General features: G+C 66.9%; 4 protein-coding genes across 7 annotated transcripts; 2 read left to right on the forward strand and 2 right to left on the reverse strand.

Annotated features, from left to right (window-relative positions):
* Positions 1-51: 51 nt before the first annotated feature.
* On the reverse strand, positions 52-1,833 carry KHK (ketohexokinase). The gene is made up of 8 exons (XM_015859629.3): positions 1,700-1,833; positions 1,509-1,625; positions 1,267-1,401; positions 1,024-1,096; positions 780-926; positions 546-634; positions 287-444; positions 52-188 (listed from the first exon to the last, which is right to left on the reverse strand). Exons 1-8 carry the CDS (start codon positions 1,807-1,809, stop codon positions 103-105), a joined length of 915 nt encoding a protein of 304 aa, XP_015715115.2. The 5' UTR covers positions 1,810-1,833; the 3' UTR covers positions 52-102.
* LOC107312321 (cGMP-dependent protein kinase 1-like) lies at positions 1,801-7,566 on the forward strand. 2 transcript variants are annotated; one of them, XM_085544043.1, is made up of 20 exons: positions 1,801-1,969; positions 2,302-2,522; positions 2,599-2,765; positions 2,891-3,004; positions 3,086-3,191; positions 3,498-3,561; positions 3,635-3,712; positions 3,791-3,879; positions 3,993-4,058; positions 4,182-4,229; positions 4,505-4,549; positions 5,644-5,782; positions 5,854-5,984; positions 6,079-6,168; positions 6,257-6,398; positions 6,483-6,646; positions 6,716-6,832; positions 7,112-7,174; positions 7,254-7,329; positions 7,396-7,566. In XM_085544043.1, exons 1-20 carry the CDS (start codon positions 1,808-1,810, stop codon positions 7,480-7,482), a joined length of 2,169 nt encoding a protein of 722 aa, XP_085400169.1. In that variant the 5' UTR covers positions 1,801-1,807; the 3' UTR covers positions 7,483-7,566. The 2 variants fall into 2 exon arrangements, with proteins under 2 accessions (XP_085400169.1, XP_085400170.1); XM_085544044.1 differs by lacking the exons at positions 6,483-6,646; positions 6,716-6,832; positions 7,112-7,174; positions 7,254-7,329; positions 7,396-7,566 and having other exon boundaries at positions 1,808-1,969; positions 6,079-6,166; positions 6,257-6,394.
* On the reverse strand, positions 7,560-23,914 carry LOC107312306 (AGBL carboxypeptidase 5). Its single transcript, XM_085542626.1, has 24 exons — positions 23,699-23,914; positions 23,431-23,602; positions 23,093-23,259; positions 21,355-21,532; positions 21,066-21,244; positions 20,469-20,946; positions 20,033-20,202; positions 17,944-18,079; positions 17,686-17,873; positions 17,428-17,597; positions 15,242-15,360; positions 15,088-15,134; positions 14,680-14,986; positions 14,522-14,593; positions 14,202-14,324; positions 13,123-13,496; positions 12,827-13,024; positions 12,266-12,778; positions 10,858-10,983; positions 8,940-10,486; positions 8,431-8,538; positions 8,332-8,349; positions 8,126-8,260; positions 7,560-8,025 (listed from the first exon to the last, which is right to left on the reverse strand). Exons 1-24 carry the CDS (start codon positions 23,893-23,895, stop codon positions 7,700-7,702), a joined length of 6,048 nt encoding a protein of 2,015 aa, XP_085398752.1. The 5' UTR covers positions 23,896-23,914; the 3' UTR covers positions 7,560-7,699.
* Positions 13,180-14,369, forward strand: OST4 (oligosaccharyltransferase complex subunit 4, non-catalytic). Of its 3 annotated transcripts, none has more exons than XM_015859621.3 (3): positions 13,180-13,283; positions 13,419-13,558; positions 14,220-14,369. In XM_015859621.3, exon 2 carries the CDS (start codon positions 13,420-13,422, stop codon positions 13,531-13,533), a length of 114 nt encoding a protein of 37 aa, XP_015715107.1. In that variant the 5' UTR covers positions 13,180-13,283; position 13,419; the 3' UTR covers positions 13,534-13,558; positions 14,220-14,369. The 3 variants fall into 3 exon arrangements, with proteins under 3 accessions (XP_015715107.1, XP_015715106.1, XP_015715105.1); XM_015859620.3 differs by having other exon boundaries at positions 13,180-13,273; XM_015859619.3 differs by having other exon boundaries at positions 13,180-13,239.
* Positions 23,915-24,000: the final 86 nt, after the last annotated feature.

Genomic DNA, 24,000 nt, shown 5'->3' on the forward strand with positions numbered 1-24,000 from the left:
GGTGTGAACAGAGCGGGGGGGGCACGCGGGGGCTCCGGCAGGAGGCGGCGGTGGGGGGGTCCGCGAGCTTTATTGGGCGCGGGGCGGGGGGCACCGAGCGGCTCAGACGATGCCGTCGTAGCCGTGGATCCCGCACTTCTTCCCCGCGATGCGGCAGCCGAAGGTGAGCGCGTCCCGCAGGCTCTGCCCTGGGAAGGGAGACACGGACACGGGGCAGAGCCGTGAGGCGCCGCGGGGAGGTGCGGGGCCGTGCCGGGCAGTGCCGAACCGGAGGGTCCGTGCCCACCTCCCGACAGCGCGAAGATGACGGCGGCGTTGAAGGTGTCTCCGGCCCCCAACGTGTCCACCAGCCGCTCCGGTGGGAACGCGTCGGCGTGCACCAGGGTCCCGTCCGGCTCCAGCGCGTCGGCGCCCTCCTCGGCCCACGCGCAGATCATGGTCGCGCTGCGGGGCTACAGCTGGGACGGGGGCGGCCGGAGCCCCACCCGCAGCCGGGCCCCACCATTCCCACCCCGCGCTATCGCCCTCCCGTCCCCACGCCTTACCCCGGCCGCACGCGGCCCCGCAGCCCCCGCAGCGCCTCGGCCGCCGTCCCGTAGCCGAAGTGCTTGGCCAGGTCCTTGCTGATGAACACCTGCGGGGGGGGTCGGCGTTTCTCCGCGCTCTCCGGGACCCCCCCCCGACTCGCTCTGCCCCCGCCCCCTCTCGAGCCACACCCGTGCGTGTCCCCGGCCCTTCGCCCCTCGGACCAATCCCCGTCGGGGCGTGTCCGTCCGTACCACGTCTCCGTGCGCCAGGAGCGGCAGCAGCTCGTCCCGCGGCTTCTCCACCTCCACCGACGTGCGGATGCGCTGCGCGGGCGGCAGCGCGTTGTTGTGTCGCTCCACGCGGAGCATCATCCGCTCCTGCTCCGCCGCGTTGCGGGCCTGGAAGGGAAAGGGAGCGTGGGCACGGCGGGACACGGCGAGACAGGGCCCCCCCCCCCCCTCCCCCCCTCGGGGTCCGCCTCGCGTCGCCCCGCACCTCCCAGTGGATCCACTTGTACTGAGCCAGGTCGACCCGCTCGAAGTCGCGCTCGGTGACGTCGGGCAGGTTCCTGAGGGCGAAGGGCAGCCCTGCGCCTCACCTCTGCCCCGGGCACCGGGCGAGGGGGCCCCGGGCGAGCGGGGAATGATTAACGGGGGATCGCCCTCCGGCCGTCCCGCTGCCCTGCGGGAGCTCCGCCGAGCACGGCGGGGCCGGGGATCCCGGGGGGAGGGGACCCACGTGTCGTGCAGCACGATGGTCCGCGAGCCGCTGGCGGCGCTGACCACGCAGCAGGCGCAGGGCACGTCCCCGTGGGGCTGCCAGGCCACGTGTGTCACGTCCACGCCGCGGCGCCGAAAATCCGCCACGATGAAGCTGGAGGCACGGACGGGGTCGGGGGGGGGGGACGGAGCGCGGCGGGGCCGCGGGCTCCCGGCACCGCGTCCTCTCTGCCCCCCGCCCGCCCCGTCGTCCCCACTCACTCTGCCGCGTGCCCGGGTGCCAGGGAGCCCATGAAGGAGCAGGGAGCGCCCAGCAGCGCCAGCACCGTGCACGAGTTGGACGCGTTGCCCCCGCGCTGCCACCGCTGCGACAGGCACCTGCGGGGCGCGGGGTCAGCGTGCGGGGCGCCGAGCGGGACGGCGTGCGGGATCGGCGCGATGCGGGGCGGTACCTCGTGTCGCTGTCCTCGGCCGGGTACGAGTCCACCACGCTGATCACGTCGAGGCACACCAGCCCCACGCACAGGATCCGCTTCTCGCCCGCCGCCCGCTGTGCCGCCATGGCCGCGATCCTCGCAGCGCTCCGCTCCCACCGACGCGCGGGGCTCGGGTCGGCACGTGCCCGGGGAGAGGCGGGGCGGGTTAATGTGTCACCGCGCGGGGTGCGGGGCGGTGCGGGGTCCCGCGGGCCGGAGGAGTCGGCGCTCAACGCGGGGCCGGAGGTGGGGACGGGCCGTGCGGGCGGGGGGCGCGGGGCTGCGGCTGCGGCCGGTGCGGGAGGGAGGGGGCGGCGGTGCCGGTAGCCGCGAAAGGGGGATGAGCGCCGGGTCTCTGCCCGTCTCGTCCTTTACCGGCGGGGCGACCTTTGCTCGGGCGCAGAGCTCGCTCGGAGCCCTCCCCGCAGCGCGGAGCTGTGCAGACGCCGCCGGTGCCAGGTGGCTCCGTGCCCGGAACTACCGTTCCCCGCGCCGTGCCGCGGGGCCGTCCCGCGTCGTCCCGCAGCCGCTACCCCGGGAGCGGCGCCGGCTGATCCCGCATCTCCGCCGTCCGGCAGCCGCGGGGACACGCGATGGAGCGGCGGCTGCGGGAGCTGAGGCTGCGGGAGGAGCGCGACTTCCTGCAACGCGCCGCGCGGGGACCGGACGACGACGGGGACCCCCCTGACGCCGAGCCGCCCCCCGGCTCCCCGCACCGCCGCGCCCCCGCCATCGTGCCCGAGCCCCTCCCGGGAGACAACGCCGCGGCCCCGCCGCCCCCCGGCCCCGACTCGCAGCGGTACCGGAGGGAAGCGGGGAGGGGTGGGGGGGAGCCGGGGGTCGGGGCCGCTTCACCGCCGTCCCCGCTCCCGCAGCGATGTGATGCTGATGGCGGAGGCCGTGCGGCGCAGCGACTTCCTGCGGCGTTTGGGCGAGGGCTGCCCCGAGGCTTTGGCCAGGAGCTTCGAGACCGTGCGACGCGAGGCCGGAGACACGGTGGTGGCCGAGGGCGACGAGGGGACCGCGATGTACATCGTGGCAGGTGAGGGAGGGCTGCGAGAGCCGGGCCCCGTGGCCGCGCGATCGCCCACGTGCGAGGCCGCCGCCCGCTCGCCCGCAGCCCCGCAGCCCCGGGCGCGAGTGTGCGAGGCCGCCCGCACCCCGCAGAGGGAAACCTGAGCGTGACCCAGCGGGGCCGGCAGCTCCGCACCTTGGGGCCCGGGGACGTGTTCGGAGAGTTGGCCATCCTGTACCACTGCCGCCGCACCGCCACCGTGCGAGGTAAGCGCGATCCTGCCCGCGTAGCCCCGGCGTCCGGCTCCGCTTCACCCCCGGCATCTCGCTCGTTCCGCTCTGCCCCAGCGCTCGGCCCCGTGCGTCTCTGGGCCATTGACCGGCAGCGGTTCCGTGCCATCACGACCGGCAACGCCCGGCAGCGGCGGGCCGATGTGCTGCGGGTCCTGAGAACGTGAGTCCGGCCTCGGCCCGTGGGGAGGGGCACCGAGAGCGGGAGGGGTGAGGGAGAGATGTAGGGGGGTGCGGGGGAGGCACAGGAGGATGCAGAGGGGATGCAGGGGGATGCAGGGGGATGCAGGGGGGATGTAGGTGGGATGCAGGAGGGATGGAGGGGGTATGGAGGAGGGATGCAGGAGGTATGGAGGGGGATGCAGGGGGGATGGAGGGGGATGCAGGGGGGATGGAGGAGGGATGGAAGGGGGATGGAGGGGGGATGCAGGTGGGCTGCAGCATGCACAGGAGCTTTGCCCTCACACAGGGTGCACTGGCTGCAGGAGCTGTCGGACAGCCACCTCTCCAAGCTGCTTGACGCCATGGAGGAGGTAAAGATGCAGGTGGGGGCTACGGGACAGGGCCCCCCACACAGCACAGCTCTGAACTCCTCTGTGCCCATAGTGCTCCTTCGCACCCGGACACATCATTATCCGTGAGGGCGACGAGGGACAGAACTTCTACATCATCCTGAAGGGCGAGGTGGGTGCTGTGCCGTGGTGCAGCACCGTGGGGCAGCACTGGGTCTCTCCCATCGCTCTCAGCCTCACGTCCCCACAGGTGCGGGTCAGCCGGCGTGAGGATGGGCAGGAGAAGCTGCTGCGGGTGCTGGGTGCTGGCGAGCACTTTGGGGAGCTCTCACTGCTGCAGTAGGTGCTCTGCAGGGCTGCGGGGCAGCACCTTGTGCATGCAGCTCTCGTGCACACACATGCATGTGCCTCTCACGTGCACAGAGCTTTTGCACACCCACTCCTCCACACAGGAACGTGCGCCGCACAGCGTCATGCCAAGCACAAGGACATGTCACCTGCATCACCGTGGCCAAGGAGTGGGTGTCCCTGTGTTCTCACATCCCCGTGTCCTTATGGCCCTATGTACCCATCTCCTCTGATTGCCATGTCCCCATGTCCCTATGTCCCTGCATGGCACTGACTCTTGCTCTGCCCCACAGGGACTTCCTGGAGATCATCCCCTTCTGCCCCCGCCACGACTCAGACGTGTGAGTGTCCTTGTGGGGACTCTCTGGCCCCAAGGTCCCCATGCCCATTGTTGCCCGGGTGGGTGCTGGGCACGGTGACGTGGCACCAGCAGCAGGTCCTGGACTCTGCCCTGGGAACACAGCACGGCCCTGGCACATGCTCAGCACGGCCTGTGTGCTGCCCTGTATGATGGGTCCAGAACTCCAGATCCCAGAACCCACCCTGTGACCATCCCAATCACGTTGTGTGGGCCTGGGGGCCGGGAGGGCTGAGCTGGGGCTGCTTCCATTTGCAGAAATGTGTCTGCAACAGAGGTGCCCACCCTGACAGAACCCAGGCGGTCAGTGTGGGATGGATGGGGTGGGGGTGGGATGGGCTGGGAGCAGGAATAGGGATGGGGTGGGGGTGGGATAGGAATGGGATGGGAGTGGGGATGGGGATGGGATGGGGAAGGGAATGGGATGGGATGGGATGGGATGGGATGGGATGGGATGGGATGGGATGGGATGGGGTGGGATAGGAATGGGATGGGATGGGAATCGGGATAGGGAAGGGAATGGGATGGGATGGGATGGGGATGGAAATGAAGGGATGAGATGGGAATGGGATGAGGGTGGGAATGGGGATGGGATGGGATGGGATGGTATGGGATGGGATGGGATGGGATGGGATGGGATGGGATGGGGAAAGGATGGGATGGGATGGGGGTGGGATGGGAAAGGGATGGGATGGAAATGGGGGTGGGAATAGGGATAGGGAATGGAAATGGGGTGGGGATGAGGTGGGATGGGGGTAGTAATGGGGATGGGGAAAGGATGGGATGGAAATGGGCTTGGGATTGGGGTAGGAATGGGGGTGGTAATGGGGATGAAAATGGGATGGGGATGGGATGGGGTTGGGAATGGGGATGGGATGGGGATGGGGATGGAAATGAAGGGATGAGATGGGGATGGGATGGGGGTGGGAATGGGGATGGGATGGGAATGGGGAAGGGATGGGATGGGATGGGAATGGAGAAGGGATGGGATGGGAATGGGGAAGGGATGGGATGGGAATGGGAAAGGGATGGGATGGGATGGGATGGGGGTGGGATGGGGAAGGGATGGGATGGAAATGGGGGTGGGAATAGGGATAGGGAATGGAAATGGGGTGGGGATGAGGTGGGATGGGGGTAGTAATGGGGATGGGGAAAGGATGGGATGGAAATGGGCTTGGGATTGGGGTAGGAATGGGGGCGGTAATGGGGATGAAAATGGGATGGGGATGGGATGAGATGGGGATGGGATAGAAATGGGGATGGGAATACGGATGGCATGGTAATGAGATGGGGTGGGGATGGAGACAAGGGTTGGGGTGGGAATGGGATGAGATAGTGATGGGGATGGGGACAGGCGCTCTGGGTGCAGGCTCTGCAGGGCAGTGCTCTCCCCACAGGAGCTGGGGTTCCCCCCACTTGCCTCGGCCCTGCCCAGCGGTGCAGCTGGAGGAGCTGGCAGCCGTGCACTACGAGGAGGGGCAGAAACAGGGGCAGCGCGTCGTGCTGGGCACCGGCGGCTTCGGCAGAGTGGAGCTGGTGAGAGCCGTGCCTGACCCACGTGCTCCCCGCTGTGCCATCCCTGTCCCCATCCCGGTGCCCTCTGCCAGGTGCGCTGCCGCGAGCAGCTCTTTGCGCTGAAGCGGATCCGCAAGGACTGGGTGGTGCGGACACGGCAGCAGGAGCACATGCGCACCGAGAGGAGGGTGCTGGCCCGCAGCCACTGCCCCTTCATTGTGGGGTGAGTGTAGGGCCGGGGGGGCTGTGTGGGGCCGGGGGGGCTGTATGGGGCCGGGGGGGTGTTGTGCAGGGCACTGAGCTGCTCCCACCCTCAGGTTCTTTGGCTCCTTCCGTGACGCGCAGCACATCTACCTGCTGCTGGAGTTCTGCCAGGGCGGAGAGCTGTGGACCAAGCTGCGCGAGGTGTACGGGGCTGGGGCACGGGGTGGGCACACAGGGTGCTGCAGTGCCAGGCGATGCTGTGCCGAGCTGAATGCTGGTCCCGCTCTGCAGGCGCTGCTTTGAGGAGCCGCTGGCTGTGTTCTGCTCTGCCTGTGTGGTGGAGGGCCTGGAGTACCTGCATGGCCACGGCATCATCTACCGGGACCTGAAGCCTGAGAACCTGATGCTGGACCAGCTGGGTTATGTCAAGCTGGTACCAAGGCGTGGGGGCAGAGCTCTGGGTCCTGACACTTGTGAATGGACCTGGGCTTGGGGGCTGAGGGCTGCTGTGCTGCAGGTGGACTTTGGCTTTGCCAAGGAGCTGGAGCGTGGGGAGAAGACCTTCTCCTTCTGTGGGACACCTGAGTACCTGGCGCCCGAGATGCTGCGCCACGAGGGCCACGACTTCGCAGTCGACTTCTGGATGCTGGGCATCCTGGTGTTTGAGATGCTCGTGGGCAGGTGAGCGTGTGCCTTGGGGCCGAGCCTGACACACCCTCCTGGCCAGCTGTGACCCCCTGTGCCGTGCAGGCCCCCCTTCCACAGCGCTGACCCACAGAAGATCTACAGCCGCATCCTGGATGGCATTTTCTCCTTCCCTGCTTTCCTCAGTGAGGCTGCCTGCTCTCTCATTGCCAAGCTCTGCAGGTCTGGCTTCATCCCCATCCCCATCCCCATCCCCATCCCCATCCCCATCCCTATCCCCACTGCCACCCCACCCCCACCCCCACCCCACCCCACCCCACCCCACCCCATCCCATCCCACCCCACCCCACCCCACCCCACCCCACCCCACCCCATCCCACCCCACCCCACCCCACTCCATCCCATCCCATCCCATCCCATCCCATCCCATCCCATCCCATCCCATCCCATCCCATCCCATCCCATCCCATCCCATCCCATCCCCATCCCATCCCTTCACAGGAGGCGCCCAGGGCAGCGCCTGGGAAACACAGCCAGTGGTATCCGTGGCATTAAGAAGCACAGGTGAGGGGGCACAGAGGTAGAGGGGGTTATCCCATGCCACCTCCCTCCGAGGCCTTTCCTGCAGCCCTCCTGTCCCCAGGTGGTTTGGGGCCATCCGATGGAAGCGACTTGCGCTGCGGCAGATGGAGGCACCCACTATGCAGCTACTGAAAGAGGTGGGGATGGGATAGGGGGTGGGGGGCACTGGGGAGGCCGGGCCCGGTGCTGACCCCACCCCCCAGGGCCCTCCCTATGCCAACTTCAAGAGGTTCTCGGTCGATTCGACGCCGGCAGAGGATGAGCTTTCAGGATGGGATGAGGAGTTCTGATGGCAACGGGATGATGCTGGGGCCCCCTCTGGAAGGGCAATAAAGTGACGGGGCAAGAAGGAGGCAGGAGACAGGGGTACAAAACCCGGTGTCGCATCTTTATTGGGTGGGATGGGGTGTGGGGGGGGGGAGGCGCGGGGCACGTGGCAGCGTGGGCGCAGGGATGGGGGGTGCCGATAAATAAGGGGGTGTGGGGGGGTCTGCGTGGCAGGGGTCCCTACAGGGTGTCGTAGAGCAGCGCGGCGCTGAACACAGTGAGGGGCTCGTCGGGCGCGTGGGCCAAGCGCCCCGCCACCAGATCGACGCACAGCGTCTCGCCCGCCTCCAGCGGCACGATGAGGCTGAAGACCCCCAGTGCTCCGGGGCTGGGCTGCAGCTCGGCTATGGGTTGGTTCTCCAGACCCTCGGGCTGGAAGCCCCCCGAGTCCAGGCGCGCTATGCCCTGGTTGGAACGCGACAGCACCGCCTCCAGCTTCTCGCCCTTGTGCCCCGTCAGCACCGCGCTCACCAGGTAGCGCCCGCTCACCGGTGCCGTGAAGGTCCCTGGGGGGCAATGGCAGTGGGTGGCGGTCCCCACGGTGCCACAGGGACAGGCTCAGCCCCGTGGCCTTAATATGCTTCTAACCCCCCCTACCCCACTCACCTGTCTCGGGGTCGTAGGCTCCGCCGTCGTTGAGCAGCACCCTGTCGAAGGGCACGGTGCCCGGCTCCGTGCGCTGAGTGCTCAGGGCGGCCGAGAAGGCGATGTGGGGCACAGAACCCGGCTCTCCCACCGGGCCTGGGCACTGTGTCAGCATGGGGCCCTCAGCGGCCTCCACCCCCATCCCCACCCAACCCATGCCCCCATACCTCTCTCTCCTGGCAGACCTGTAAGAGAAGAGATAGAACAACATTGTGGGCATGGCCACACCAGCACTGGACTGCGGGGGCACAGGGGCTGCTCCCTACCTGGGGGGCCCACAGGGCCCTGCTCCCCATCCTTGCCAGGTGGCCCGGAGGGGCCGGAAGGGCCCATCTCCCCTGGGGGGCCCATGGGGCCCGGGGGCCCTGGGGGACCTAAGGAAAAGGGGGAGTGTTAGGGCTCTTCATTCCCACTGTGTCCCCACAGCTTGTGTCCCACACCCCCCACACCCACAGGCCTCTGCTTCCCATCCCAGTGCTCTCACGTCCCCCGGCTCCCAATGCCCCCAGCCGTGCCCGCGTCCCTCAGCCCCACACCCACAAGCTCTGCGACCGTCTCCACGCTCTGCCCTCAAAACCATAAACCCCCACGCACGACACGCCCCGCTTCCACCCAACCCCGCCTCCTTCACGTTCTTTTCCCCATCCCGGTGCCCACCTCTTCCCTCCCCACGTTCCCATCCTCCCATCCCCGCACCCCTTCTCCTCCCTCCCCCACCTACGTCCCCTCTCCCCCCCCCTCCCCGCACCCCTTTCCCCGCACACCCCGCACCCACCGGGCTCCTGCCGCCTCCCTCCGCCGAGCACGTCGTTTCGCAGCTGCTGCACGCTGCCGTCGAGAGCCGCGAACCGACGCGGGAGCTGCGCCTGCAGCTTCTCCAGCAGCGCCTCGTGGGTGCGGCCGGTGCCGTTCAGCTCCCGCACCGCCTCCCATAGCCCCGCTACGTGCCGGCCCAGCCCCTCCCGCACGGCCCGCAGCCCCCCGGCCACCGCCTCCAACTGCTCGCAGACTCCCTCCAGTTTGGCCACGCGCGGTTCCAGCGTTTCCCCGCACTCTGCCGCGGTCTCCCCGCGTTCCTCGCTCCGGGCCGCGCGTTCCGCCGCTTCGGCCACCAGTCGGTCGAGCTCGGCGGTGAGGCTCAGCCTGGCGCCGTTCAGGTCCCGCAGCCTGGCGTCGTGCTGCTCGGCGGTGTCCTGCAGGTCCCGCACGGTGCCGTTCAGCGCCCCGAAGGCCAGCAGCGCGTCCGCCAGCTCCGCCCGCAGCTCCCGCAGCTCCCACGGGGCGGCGGCGCCTCCGAACACGCTGAATCCGTCCAGCGGCTCCTCGTCGTCGCCGAGGCCGTCGGGCTCCCGCAGCCGCGCTTCGTGCTCCCGCAGCCGCCCCTCCAGCCCCTCCAGCGCTCGGCTCAGGTTGGCCACTCGGCCCCGGAGCGACGGATCCCCGTCGGGCGGCCCGGCGGCGCGGGACGCGTTCAGCCGCCCCTCCAGCTCCGTCAGCCGCCGCGCCAGCGTCGGGCCCGGCCCCGGCCCCGCTCCTCGTGCCGTCTCCAGCGCAGCCACGCGTCGCTCCAGCTCTGCCGTGCGCCGGAGCAGCTCGTCGTGGGGCGCGGGGGGGGCCAGGCGGGCGCTCAGGGCGCTGACGTGCCGCTGCACCGTCTCCACCGCGTCGCGGTTGCGCTGGTCCACCGAGCCCACCAGCTTCTCCAGCGCCCGCATGCGCTCGCGGTCCTCCGCCTGCTGCCGCCGCAGCCCCTCGGTGCCGGCCGCGCACGCCGCGCACATCTCCCGCAGCCGCTCCTCCTCCTCCGGCGACGTGATTTCCCCCGGGACCTTCTCTCCGCCGGCTCCGTCCCTCGCCGCCTCCAGGCGCTGCAGCCGCCGCTGGATGTGGACGAGCGCCTCCCGCACGTCGGGGGGTTCGGCGTCGGCCGGGGGGGTCCCGCCGTCGGCCCCGCGACGCGCGTCCAGCAGCTGCTTCTGCTGCTCCTCCAGCTGCCGGCTCAGCCGCTGCACCGCCTCCTCCAGCCGCCGCACCTTCTCGGCCTCGTCCGGGCTCCTCGGGGCCGCCGCTCCACCCCGCCCCCCCCCGCCCCCTCCCCCGCCGCCGGCGCCGCCCTCGCCCCCCAGCCCGCTCAGCGCGCTGCCGAAACCGGACAGCGTGGGGCGGCCGGGCCGGGGCCGAGGGTGGGCGGTGGGTTGGGGGGGGCCCGGCAGCGGCCCCTCGGAGCAGTCCTCCCCCGAGTAGCCCTGGCAGCACCGCCACTCCAGGTCCGACACCGTCTTCTGGGCCACTTTGTAACGGGGCCTCAGGAAGCTGCGGTACCTGAGGGCAGAGCGGGGCGGGGGGACGGGATTCCAGCGGCCGCGCGGACCACCCCGCACGGCGCCGGGCTGGGAAGAACGCGAAGCTACCGGAGGCTACGGGGCCGTGAGGCAGCAGGACGGGATGCCTCCGACATCGCCTCCCCCTGTGTGGTCTGGACGCCCCCCCTCACGCCACCCGGCCGCCCCATAAACGAGGGCGCCTCTCCCCGAGGCCCCGCATCTTTGCGGTGCGGGAAGAGCCGGGTCGGGGCAGGTCAGGCGCCGCCGCGACCGCGTTCTTGCGAAAAAGTAAACAGCGTTCCCGGAGTGGGTAAACACGGCGGCCGGCTCCGAGCACCCCCCGCCCTCCCCCGGCCCCGCGGCACTCACGCCAGGACGCGGGGACACTGCAGCTGCCCCCAGGCGCACGGCTGGAAGTCGGCCTTAACGAAGCTCTCCACGCCGTCCTCCACCACGCAGCTCACCGTGCGCGTCACCACGAAGGCGCACCAGTTCCTGCGGGGAGGGGGTCGGCAGCGTAACGGCAACACCGGGCTCCGCATCCCACCCCCCCTCCGCTTCTCCCCTTTCCTCCCCCGGTAGAGCCGTCACGGCCCGATGCCGCGGGTTAATGGGCCGCATCCCGCCCCGCCGACGCCCTCTCCCGCCGGTGCCGACCCCGCAATCCCAAGGGCGCACCGCAGCCGCATCGCGGCCTCGTGCGGGGTCGGGGATGAGAATTCAGAGGGGCCCGACCCCGAGGTGCCCCCAGGTGAGGCCGAGGCGCCGCGGGGACCCGCTGCCATAACACAGAGCCGCGCGGTGCGGGCATCCCTCGGTGCCGTCCCGCATCGGGCTTTGGCCTCCCCGCGGCCGTTTCCCAGGGGCTCTCCCCTCCCCGGAGCCCGAGAGCAGCGGGCACGGCCCCCGCCCCATCCATCCCGACGGCGCAGAGCCGGGATGAGACCCGCGCCCCACCTCCCACCCTGCTCGAGCGGTGAGGCGGGGCTCGGCCCCCCACCCCCTCCCCGCCCCGGCTCCGGGCAGGGCCCCCCGCCCGCCCCCCGCCGCAAGACCCCGGCCCGGCCCCGCGCTGCGCACAGCCATATATGGTCCGAGCCGTGCGCGGCCCCCCCGCCTCCCCCGGGCCTCCCCACGGCCCCGCGGCCGTTCCCGGCAGCCCGGCTGGTTCCCCTCAGCCCGCGGCCGGATTCCAGCTCCTCCCCGGGGGCCGCCGGGAATTCCTGCGCCGAGGGCCCCCCCGCTTCCCCCGCACCTCCCCCCCATCCCGGGCCGACGCCGCCCGCGGGGCCGTGGCCGCACCCCGGAGCGGCGGGGACGGGGCTCCGCATCCCGCAGGTGAACGTTGCCCCGGTGCGGTGCGGGGCCGGGGAGGCCGAGTCCCCCCTTCCCCTCCCCCGGCTCAGCCCCGCACCCATTTCCCGCGTGGAAAAGGGTCCCGCGTGTCCCCGCTCATCCGAGGGGCCGGGGCCGGAGCGCGGTGCGGCACCACCGACCCCCTCCGCTCCCGCACGGCTCCGCGGCTGCGGTGCTGATGTGGCTGCGGGAGCGGAGGACCGCAGCTCCGCAGCTCCGCTCCGCCGGACCCCGCAGCGGCCCCGTGCCCGCACGGAGACCCCGCGGTGCGGCGAGAGGACGGGACCTCCCGGCGCCCCGCAGCCCGCAGCCCCCAGCCCGCTGCCCGCAGCCCGCCCCTCCACGTGCTCGTCCGCCGCGGGAGGACCGGACCGAGCCCCGCACCGCCCGTCGGAGCGGCGCCGCTCGGGACGGCTCGTACCTGTGCCTGCTGGCGGCCCGAGCGGGGCCGTGCGGGGCGGCCCCCCCGGTGTAGAGGCTGTAGCGAGGGGGGAAGTTGGCGGCCAGGGCCTGGGCGGCCACGAGCCACGGCCACAGCCACGGGGCCATGCCGTCCCGTCCGGTGCCGTCCCGTCCCTGGGCTCTGCCCCCCGCTCCTCTCGCCGCTCCCCTCCCCTCGGCCAACCCCCGCCGCGGGGCCGCCCCGCCGCAGCCGCCCGACGGCGTCCCCGGGGCCCCCCGCTTCCTGCCCGCCCCGCGCCGCCGCTCCGCCGGGCACCGCGCACCGCCCCCGCCCACGCCGCCCCCGCCGCCGCCGCCGCCGCCGCCGCCGCCGCACATCTGGTCCTCGTTATGGCCCCGCCGGGGGGGGCGAGGGGCCGGGCAGGGGGCAGCGCCGCGCTCGGCTCCGGGCGGCCCCGCAACGCCCCGCGTCGCCCCGTTGTGGTGGCTGCCCCGCACCGCGGGACGTGGCACCGCTCTGCTCCCCCCCGTTATCCCCCGTTATCCCCCGTTATGCCCCGTTAACCCCCCCCGGTCCCACCCGCGCGGCGCCACGTCCCCACGGTGACCCCGCCGTGACGTCACGGGCAGCCCCGGCCCCGCCGTGACACGGCGCTGCCCCCGGGCGCCGGCGGGCGGTGACGTCACGCCTCGGGCCCGCTGTGACGTCACGGCGCGGGGGCGCGGAGCCCCAAGGGCGGAGGTTCCCCCGTTCCTTCGTTCCCCGTCCCATCCCGCGCTATTTGCGGCACGAGTGGGACGGGGCTGGATGCCACACCGCGGCCGTGACGTCACCGCGGGGCCGTGACGTCACGGCGGGATCGTGACGTCACGAACGATCCGCGTCCCGCCCCCTCGCTGTCCCGCCGTGCCCCGCGGCCGGAAGTGGCGACCGGAAGTGGCGCGGGGCGACGTGGAGCCGGCGGAGGAACCGGGGGAACCGAGCGGCAGCGCGTGAGCGGAGGGACCGGACCGGACGGGGCGGGCTGTGGGTTCCGGTACCGGGGGGTTTCGGGCTGTGGGTTCCGGTACCGGGGGGTTTCGGGCTGTGGGTTCCGGTACCGGGGGGTTTCGGGCTGTGGGTTCCGGTACCGGGGGGTTCTGGTCCCGGTGCCCATGTCCGCTGCCCGCAGGATGGTGACGGACGTGCAGCTCGCCATCTTCGCCAACATGCTGGGCGTGTCGCTGTTCCTGCTCGTCGTGCTGTACCACTACGTGGCCGTTAACAACCCCAAGCGCCAGGACTGACCGGGACCCGCCACCACCGGCTCCGGTACCGGACCCGCTCCCCGCCCTCCCCTCGCCCCGCTCCCCATCACGTCCCCGTCGTGATCCCCGTTGTCCCCGTGTCCCCATTTCCGACGTGACTCTCATCCCGACCCCCGCTCCTCTTATCTCTGTTCTAGCCCACCTCATTCCCATCCCTGTCACGCGTGTCCCCATCTCCATCATGTCCCCATTCCAATCACACACCTTTCCTTTATCACCGTCTTCATCCCTGTTCCCATCCTGATCCCCCCTTTGTCCCCATTCTGCTTCCCAGCCCCAGCCCCATCCTGATCCTATTCCTGTCCCCATCCCCATCCTCATCCTGTCCCTATTCCTGTCACACGTGCCCCCATCCCATCCCATCCCATCCCATCCCATCCCATCCCATCCCATCCCATCCCCATCCTGTCCCTATTCCTGTCACACATGCTCCCATCTTGTCCCCATCCCATCCCTGTTCCTGTCCCCATCCCATCCCCATCCTGTCCCTATTCCTGTCCCCATCCCCATCCTGTCCCTATTCCTATCACACATGTCCCCATCCCATCCCCATCCTGTCCCTATTCCTGTCCCCATCCCATCCCCATCCTGTCCCTATTCCTGTCCCCATCCCATCCCCATCCTTGTCCCCATCCCCCCCAGCTCACAGTGCTCTCTCCCCACAGGGCCGCACTGCACAGATCCACACAGAGCAGCACCCCACCATGGCGGCTGTGGAATCCTACCCTCACCCTCACCCCCCCCCCACCACCGTGTTGGCTCCGATCGGGCTGTGACAGAAACATGATATTAGTCAAAACCGTGTTATGTAAAAATGCCTCGTGGCCTCAGTGCTGAGCAGGGCGGCCCCCAGCCCCGCACACAGCACTCGATGCAGCGCTGACGGCGGCTGCGGCTTTGCCGTGCTGTGGCTGCCACGTCGGGCACACAGCGGTGACACGTGCGGGTCCCGTGGGCACGGTCAGGCCTCAGCACAGAAGGAGAGGAGCTGGCGGTAGGAGCGCAGCACGGGGCGGGCGGTGGCGAGGCTGGGTGGGCACTGCAAAGCAGGACACGGGGTGGAGGGAGGCCAGGAGTGGAGCCCCCAGCTCGTGCCACGCGCCCCTACCACCCCCTGGGATGTACCTGGGGGTGCAGACCGTCGCCCAGCAGCTCCTCCACGCTGGGTGCCCTGGTGCTGGGGGTCTCCGAGTGGGGCGCTGGGGGTGCAGGGAGTGGGGGCAGGGCTGGTGCTGAGTCACTGTCCTCCTGTACCGGGGCGGTCGGGGCAGCTCCGCCTGGGGTGGATTGCGTGGTGCAGAGCGCAGCACAGCTGTGCACGGGGGCTTGGAGGGCTGCGGTGCTGCTGGAGCTGAGTGCCGGCAGGCTCAGGGCTGCTGCCGCCTTCCTCCGCACCGGGATCCTGCTGGGGCGGCTGGTCAGCCCTCCCGGGCTGCAGGAAACCACACAGGGTAGTGAGGGGCTCAGCGGTGCGCCGGGCCTGCTGTGGGGACGAGGGGTTCCTGTGGGCGTCGTGGCCATGCCGGCACCTACCCGGGCTGCTCCAGGGCCCTCCTGGCATTCGGCTTCCTTGGGAACGCCTGCGGGGAAGAGCAGAACGTGAGGCCCCGTCCCTTCCCAGCACTGAGCCCCAGCCCCTCATCCTTCAGACCCAGCAGGTCCCTCGCTCCCCTTTGCGCAGCCGTACCTGCAGCAGCACGGTGCCGTGCGTGGCCCCTGCTTTGCTGCCAGCACCGTGCGGAGCCTCCTGCAGTCTGCAGCTGGCACCCAGCACCGACCCCGCACAGGGAGCTGCCGGCAGGGACCCTGTGGGACAAAGGAGATGGCTCATTGCAGAGAGCTCAGTCTGGTGCTGCACAGCAATGAGGCCACATCCCTCTGCTGCACGGAGAGCACAGGGTGAGCTCAGATCCCTCAGCACAAGGCACAGGGAAGGCTTTGGCACAGGATCAGCCCCTTGTGCCCAGAGGACTTTTGGCATTAGAGCTGCACTGGCTGCTGCCAAAGCTTTACAGCTGCTGGAACGCCAGCAGCAGGAGGGCGGTAACCAGCACGGCCTGGCTAATGGGAAACAGGATGCTGGAGGGAGAAGAAAGAGCTGCAGCCACGCGGCCCCGCACCGCAGGGACAGGCTGCGGCCGCAGACAAAGCCCTGAGCCTGCGCTGCATGTCGGCAGCCCTGATGGAGGAGGGCTGCTAATGAGGGCCTGCAGGGGACACAGCACGAGCACAGTGTGTGCCACAGCAGAGCTGAGGTCTGCAGGACACAGCCCTGAGGTAAGGGCTGGGCTGGGAGCGGGGCACAAGGGAACAGCATGGGGCTGTGGAGACAACATAGGGAGCTGAGGGCGTGCAGGAAGCCTGACAAGAGCAGGACCAATGCTGTGGGGGTCTCAGTGCAGCTAGTGGGGAGTTCTGGGTGTGCAGCAGCCAGATGCCATGTGCTGGTGCTCAGGGGCAGCAATACTCAACCTTGGGCTCATCCCAGCACCAGAGAGCTCTGCAATGAGGTCCCCTCAAGTTCGGCTGGACCGGAGCAGGAGCTCCATGTCTGGCTCTAAGGAAGCAGCTGAGATGAGGCTGCTGGGGGTCAGGGCCAGCGGTGCAGGATGTCCCCATAGGTTGTGGCACAGGACATGCAGCACAGCCAGGCCTGAGCACTGACCCCACGTCCTGTGCAGGTGGCAGCGTCTGGCCCCATTCTGCACAACACACAGAAGGAGATGTGCCAGGGCAGCACCCTCATCCTGTGCAGCCCCACGCCATGGGATCCGAGTGCTTCCGTTCTCCAGCTGCACGGGGAAGGAAGAGGGAGCAGAACCATCCCGGTGCCACAAGGGAACAGCAGCAAGGAAGGGGGGGTTCTGGGGGTTCACAATGGCACAGCCAGGGGGTCGGGCAGCCTACAGCCACACTTCCAACATGCTGCATAAACACCATGGCTGGGATGGCACGACTGCAGCCTGCTGTGGGTGGGCAGCCTGTGCACGGCAGAAGGAACAGACGCCACAACGTGCCCACGGGAACACAAACCTTTTATTTCCTCCCTGCTGTGCCCTCGAGGCGGAGAAGAACCACTACCCAACACCGGGAAGGAACCGCGCAGGAGGAAGCCAAGTACAGGGACACACCGACAGTCAGAAACATGGCAGCACAAAGCCTGGACCCGAGCACAGCTCCACGCACACCCAGCAGCACCCACAGCCCTCTGCTCCGAGCCCCACTGCTGCTTATTCACAGTGCAACGCCTGTGGGGCTGGGAGCCCTGCAGCAGCCTGGGGCTGCAGCCAAGCCCTGCTATGCTGTGCACTGCTGCAGCCTTCCTGCAGCACCGTGGCTGTGCCCACCTCTGGGCTGTGCCCTGCAGTGAGGGGTACAGCCACCGCCTTGCTTTGTCAGCCCGTGGCAGGGCTGTGGTTGTGCCTGTGCAGGTAGCATGGCACACACCTGCAGCACCCTCAGCCGCTGTGCAGAAAGGCACTTTGGTGTATTCCCAGCAACAATCTGGGTGGCAGAGGCTGCGGGGTAAGAGGTTTTCACACTGCTCTGCCCTCCACACAGTGATGCTTCAGACCCAGGGCACACTGCAGCAGTGGGCAGCGAGCACAGCCCAGATGTGGGGCCGGGCACTGTGCCGGCCCTGCAGCCCCAATGGATGCTGCCATCAGGGGTCTCTTGCCACGTGTCCGGGGCCCTTTCGAGAGGACGGGGCGGCCGCTCTCACACGCACTTCTTCCACACAGTCCCACTTTTGTCACATCAAACCAAAGCATTACACCAGCACCAAGTGCTCCTTGGGTCAGGGCTGTGGCTCGGCACAGCAGCTCGGCAGGCACTGCAGCATGTGTGCCAGTGGCCCCCAGCCCGGCTTACCTCGCAGCGGTGCTGGGGGTTGCACGCCACCCTTCTGTAGGCCCGGAGCATCCACAGCAGCACCAGGGAAGCTGGGTGAGGCTCTGACACGGGGCGAGTCCTGCTGGCTGCCGTGGCTGAAGCTGCGCAGGCGGGACAGGGCGCTCTCTGAGGCCGAGGTTGGGAGCCCGCTGCCAAGGGAGGAGAAATGAACCTCAGTGTGACGCCAGCGGCTCAGCCCTGCCCTCCCAATACACAGTACAACCCCCCGACCCTCACCCGGTGCTCCTGGGGGGGCTGCGGCCTCCTCTCCTCCGCACGCAGGATGGGTTGCCCCGCATGCTGCGCACGTGCTTCAGCATCCAGGCCCGCAGGTTGCTGAGGCAGCTGTGCTCCGACAGCACGATGCGCGGCCACGGGTTGCACTCTGCCATGTCCAGAGCAGCCACGGCCAGAGCTCTGCCGACCTGTGGGGTGAGGGGTGGCAGTGAGATGTGGCCCCACGGTGCGGCTCCACTGCCCTGCGGCAGCTCTTACCTGCTCAAACAGCTCCACCGTGTATCTGGAAGGGAAGGTGGGTGGTGGCGGGGGGCTGGCGCGCCCGTTGTCGTGGCAGGCCAGAGGGATGCTGTTCACAGAGCGGCCTGTGTTGTAGTTGCACTCCAGTGTGTAGCTGTGGGGTAGAAGGAAACGCTGCCATTAGTAACGATGGCCACAACAAGGGAGCTCGGGATCCTGACACAAGGGAGCAGAGCAGATGGCACGAGCACAGCATGGGAACAGGACGGAGCAGCATCTGTACTGGGGACACCCTGAACCTCAGCCAGGACAGGAGGGGTCCAGGAGGTGGTTTGTTCTGGGGATCGTCACGCTCAAGAACAGGACAGCAGATACACAAAAGCACAGGCAAGGAGGAGGCCTGGGGGTGGGCACGGGGCTCCTGACACAACACAGAGGAATTCTCTCCTTCCATGCAGCCTTTGGCCTTGCTGCACCACAGGCAGCAGCGGTGCAAACACAACTGTGGCACTTACTCCTCCTCTGTGACCCGGGGGCAGCACACGAGGCCTGCCTGACATTACACAATGTCCTTCTACACCAGTGCTGCTGTGCCACTGTCCGCTGCTCTAATCTCTGCTCTAAGATGATCAAGGTTATGTTTCCCTTTTGAGCAGATACGGAGGAATGAGCGTGGCTCTTCCCATAGCAGGGAATAGAATGGATGACTTGACGGTGAGGCTCCCATGGAATCACTGGAACTTAGAATGGCCTGGGTTGAAAAGGATCACAGTGATCATCCAGTTCCAACCCCCTGCTATGTGCAACCAACCAACCAACCAGCAGCCCAGGCTGCCCAGAGCCACATCCAGCCTGGCCTTGAATGCCTGCAGGGATGGGGCATCCACAGCCTCCTTGGGTGACCTGTTCAGTGCATCACCACCCTCTGGGTGAAAAATTTACTCCTAAACTCCAACCTGAACCTTCCCCTGTCTCAGTTTGAAACCATTGCCCCTTGTCCTATCACTGCCCACCCTTGTAAACAGTTGCTCCCCCTCCTGTTTACACACATCCTTCAAGGCCACAATGAGGTTTCTTTCCCTGAAGCCTTCTCTTCTCCAAGCCAAACAAATCCAGCTCCCTGAACCCTTCTTCACAGTGCTTTCCTACATCCTCTGCCTCTCTCTGTACGCTCAAGCAGTCTGTGAGAACTTTTCCATTTGCCACATTATCGTTCTTTGTTTCAACATTCGACCTTTCTCTGCCCTCAGCTTTTCCAAGCTGCGTGTAAAAGCAATGGCTTTTCAGATCAATGATTAACGTGGCCACAGGCAGCGCTCTGTGCATCCCTGCTCCAGGTACAGGAAATTAATTCGTGCTCAGGAGCGACTGAGAAAAATGACTGTGATAGAAACACTCAGGGAGCACTGCTTGTGTCCCAGGAGAAGGCACTGCTGTCTAAGGGGGCTGCAAACACCTGCCTGGGGTGGTTGCAGAGGGTTGGTGGGCCACCCCAGGTGATGCACTAACAAGAAGAGGCTCATTAGCTCTAATACCTGGGAAGTGGGGGATCTGCTAAGGAAGTGCTGCACACCCGACTTCTTAGTGCCCTTCCCTGTTGGCTCCCAGCTGCCCTCCCTCTGTTCCCAGCAACCAGAGCAAAAACAGTCCTAAAATACCACATTGCTGCTGAACAGAGGCATGCGGCTGCTGCAGAGCGGGAGAATGCCCTCAACTTGCATACCACAGCAATCTTGTGCGTGAGATTTGCAAAGCTGAACCTCCCTAAGAAGTTTTAATCACTGCTAAATGCAAACATGTCTATTTGGGAAAGAGCTCTCAGTCTGCAAAGCAGCAAACATAGACCACAAGTGCTTAGACAAGAGCTGGGTAACCTCTGTGCTTCTTCCCAGCTGAAGTTACGCTGTAGAAAGTCAGAAGTGCTGCAGGAGGGACACAAAGGCAAAGAGAAACTGCAGAGGCTGTGGGTAGGATGCACCTGCATTGAGATGGAGCTCCCACATCTGCCTCCAGCACACCCAGCTCCTTGCCTGGGTCTGGGCCCAGATCCATCTGCTGGATGCCAGCCAGGCTGGCACAGCGCGGCGTGATGTGGAGCTCTGCCTACCTGTGGATGATCCCCAGTGCTTTGTAGATGGCCACACGCCCGCTGCCCTCCTTGGACTGCCCGTCCCGCTTGTCTTTGGCATACATGTTCTTCTCTGAGAAGTTGCAGCTCGTGAAGTCAAAGTAAGGTGAGTTCAAGGAGATGAGCTTAGGGAACAGCATGTTCTCCACCTGCGGCACAGAGGGTGAGAGGTGACGCTGTGCCCCAGCAGCACCCCAGGGATGTGGTATCCCTGCAGTATCCCTGCAGGGCCTGCATCCCCTGCTCACAGCCAGCAGCAGGCACGGCTCACCAGGCTACTCATGTCCATTATGGGACGAAGGGGCAGTTCCCATCCTTCCCACACCAGGGCCAGGACCGGCTGCAGATCCCAGCGCCACGAGTGGAGAGCTCGTGGTCTCAGACCACAGCCCCGAGGCAGCACTCCTGCCCTCACCTGATCGTTCTCATCGCTGAAGCTGTTGCCATACATGAAGCAGCCACGCTTGGAGGCATGGCCGTGCAGGTCGACGTAGTAGGCCAGCCCGCTGTGCTGGGGCGGGATGGCTTCGGGAAGCGGCGGTGGCTGCCCGGCTTCCTCCTCGCAGTGCTGCTGAGCTGGGAGGATCAGCTCCACAGGGGGCTCCTGAGAAGGGCCGAGGCCTTGGCTCCATGTGCTGGGTGTGTTGTGGAGGTTATTTGTTTTCTCCAGCTCTGGCAGCACTGCCTCTGGAACAGGCTGGTTGGCAGACCTGGTGCTGAGCACGCTGCTGCTGAGCGGTGACACGTAGGTCCTCCAGTCGGGGCTGCCCGGCAGCACACGGCTGTGCACGTGGTGGTACAGCAGCAGCGCTTTGGCCCCGTACACGGCGGGGTGCAGCTCGGCATCAGGGTTGAGGTACTGCCGGTTCAGGTTGACCCCACGCGAGTCAGTCCTGCAATGGGCAACCCCATGCTCACCTGGAGGTCATCGCTGAGCCTGGAGCCCATCGGTGCAGCTCCTCCTGCAAACAGCTGGGCTGCATGAACCCCACACCAGCAGCGAGCTGCTCACCGGTAGTGGCCTCGCAGCACTCCGTCTGGGTTCAGCATGGGAATGAGCTTAAAAACAAACATGCGGCGCAGCATCTGGGCACGGGGATCCTCCTCGCGCAGGATGAAGTGCAGGAAGCCGTTGAAGACGAAGCTGGACGGCGTCTCCCCCGGGTGCACGCGGCTGCTCAGGAAGAACACCTGGGGGCGAGCAGATGGGCAGTGCTCCCAGCAGGGCCCCACGCCGCTCCAATGCTGAGCCCACATATGGGGCAGCAGAGACGCCCCGGGGTCCCCGTGCAGCCGCTCACCCTCTTCCCCGTGAAACAGTGTGGCCGTGGTGTGTCTGTGTCTGGGAAGAGCTTGTCCAGCCGGGGCTCGCGCCGCTCCTGCATCCCGTGGCAGGAGGTGATGGTCAGCAGGTCCACGCGCAGCTTGTCCAGGGAATGGCACAGCAGCTCCCGGTGGTAATAGACCGAATCCAGGGGGCTGCGGGGAGAGAGGAGCTCAGGGGATGTTGCCCTAAATCCTCAGCATCAGGCTGGGCTCTCAGGGTCATCAGTCATAACTTCCAGATGAGCCTCATTGGGACGGGAATCAGAACCATGGGAAGGGGAGGATGTTAGGGGGAAGTTCTTTACTAGGAGAGTGGTTAGGCCCTGGAACAGGCTGCCCAGGGAGGTTGTGGATGCCCCGTCCTTGGAGGTGTTCAAGACCAGGTTGGACGGGGCCCTGGGCAACCTGATCTAGTAAATGTGTATGTTTGGTGGCCCTGCTGGGCAGGGGGGTTGGAACTACATGATCCTTGAGGTCCCTTCCAACCCGGGTCATTCTGTGATTCTGTGGCAGGGGGGAAAAGGAGACGAGCAAACGATCCCGCAGGCAGGAAGCAGAAAGGAAGCAGAATAGAAGCAGAATGGAAGCAGAATGGAAGCGGGGCTTTGCAGGGCAGCACTCAGCACTCTAAGAAGCCCTTCTCCTTCCAACTAAGGAAGTAGTTCTGTCCCAGCCCATCCCTGAAGCGAAGCTCTGAGCCATAAGGATTGACCCCCATACCCTCCCTATACAGCTCCCCCTGTGAGCGCATGCAGGGCACATAGGGCACATAAGGCACACAGGGCACATAGTGCACACAGGGAACATAGGGCACATAGGGCACGCAGGGCACATAGGGCACGCAGGGCACATAGGGCACGCAGGGCACATAGTGCACACAGGGCACACAGGGCACATAGTGCACACAGGGCACACAGGGCATACAAAGCACACAGGGCACACAGGGCATACAAAGCACACAGGGCACACAAAGCACACAGGGCACACAAAGCACACAGGGCACACAGGGCACACAGGGCACACAAAGCACACAGGGCACACAGTGCACACAGGGCACACAGTGCACACAGGGCACACAAAGCACACAGGGCACACAAAGCACACAGGGCACACAAAGCACACAGGGCACACAGTGCACATAAAGCATACATTGCACACAGGGCACACAGGGCACATAGTGCACATAGGGCACACAGGGCACACAAAGCACATAGTGTACACAGGACACACAGGGCATATAGTGCACACAAAGCACACAGGGCACATAGGGCACACAGGGCACATAGTGCACATAGTGCACACAGGGCATATAGTGCATACAGGGCACACGGGGCACACAGGGCACATAATGCATATAGGGCACACAGGGCACATAGTGCACACAGGGCACAAAGGGCACATAGTGCACACAGGGCACAAAGGGCACACAGGGCATATAGCGCACACAGGGCACACGGGGCACACAGGGCACATAATGCATATAGGGCACACAGGGCACATAGTGCACACAGGGCACACAAAGCACATAGTGCACACAGGGCACACAGGGCACATAGTGCACACAGGGCACACAGGGCACATAGGGCATATAGTGCACACAAAGCACACATTGCACACAGGGCACATAGGGCACACATTGCACACAAAGCACACATTGCACACAAAGCACCCATTGCACACATTGCACACAGTGTCAGCCGGGCTGTGTCGCACCTGCCGGGCGCCATATGTCGGCAGTGTTGGTAGCGGCCGTCCAGCTGTGCCAGCATGTCCTGGCACTGTCCGTACGAGAAGGGGTAGCAGAACGCAAAGTACGTGGTGCTGCCGCGCTGCTCCAGGAAGCGGTGCACAAAGGACAGCACGAACTGGGCGTCCACCACCTGTTACACGGTGCAGTTACACGGTGCAGTTACACGGTGCAGTTACACACGGTGCCGTTACACACGGTGCCGTTACACACGGTGCCGTTACACGGTGCCGTTACACACACACGTTGCAGTGTTAGCGCAGCGCTCAGCCATGCACAGCCGTTCCGCCGCCGTTTCCCGTACCTGGAAGCAGGGCCGTTCCCGCACTCTCTCCCATCGCGGCCTGCCGGGCACGGTTCTGACGAAGGGCGCCATGCCGTGCGCGTACAGCCGGCTCTGCCGGTTCATGTTCACGATGTGCAGCTTCAGCAGCTTCCCGGGCGCGCCGCCGCGCACGCTGAAGTAGAACCACGACCTGCGGGACGCAGCGTCACGCACGGTGGTACCCGGTGCTGTCCGGTGCTGTCCGGTGTCCGCCCGGTGATACCCACCGGTGATACCCGCCCGTTACCTGTTGCCGTTCTCGTACTGTGTGTGCGCGCAGTCGGGCCGTGTCCACACGTTGAACTCGTAGTCGGCCGGTGGCAGCTCGGCGCAGCCCGGCGCCGTGCCGCCGTTCCCGTCGTTAGGCCCCACCTGCTCCACTCGCTCCAGGTTCCCCGAGTCGAACCGGGAGCTGAACAGCAGCCCGCCGCAACGCACCTCCATGGCCGCGCCGCCGCCACGCAGCAACGCGGCCGCCCGTTGAACGCCGCACCCAGCAACGCGGGCGGCTATTGGACGGCGCCACGGCAACGGCGACGCGCGAGGCCG

Source organism: Coturnix japonica, chromosome 3, assembly GCF_054131305.1.
Source record: "Coturnix japonica strain WE chromosome 3, WE-NBRP24, whole genome shotgun sequence".
Lineage (NCBI taxonomy): Eukaryota > Metazoa > Chordata > Aves > Galliformes > Phasianidae > Coturnix > Coturnix japonica.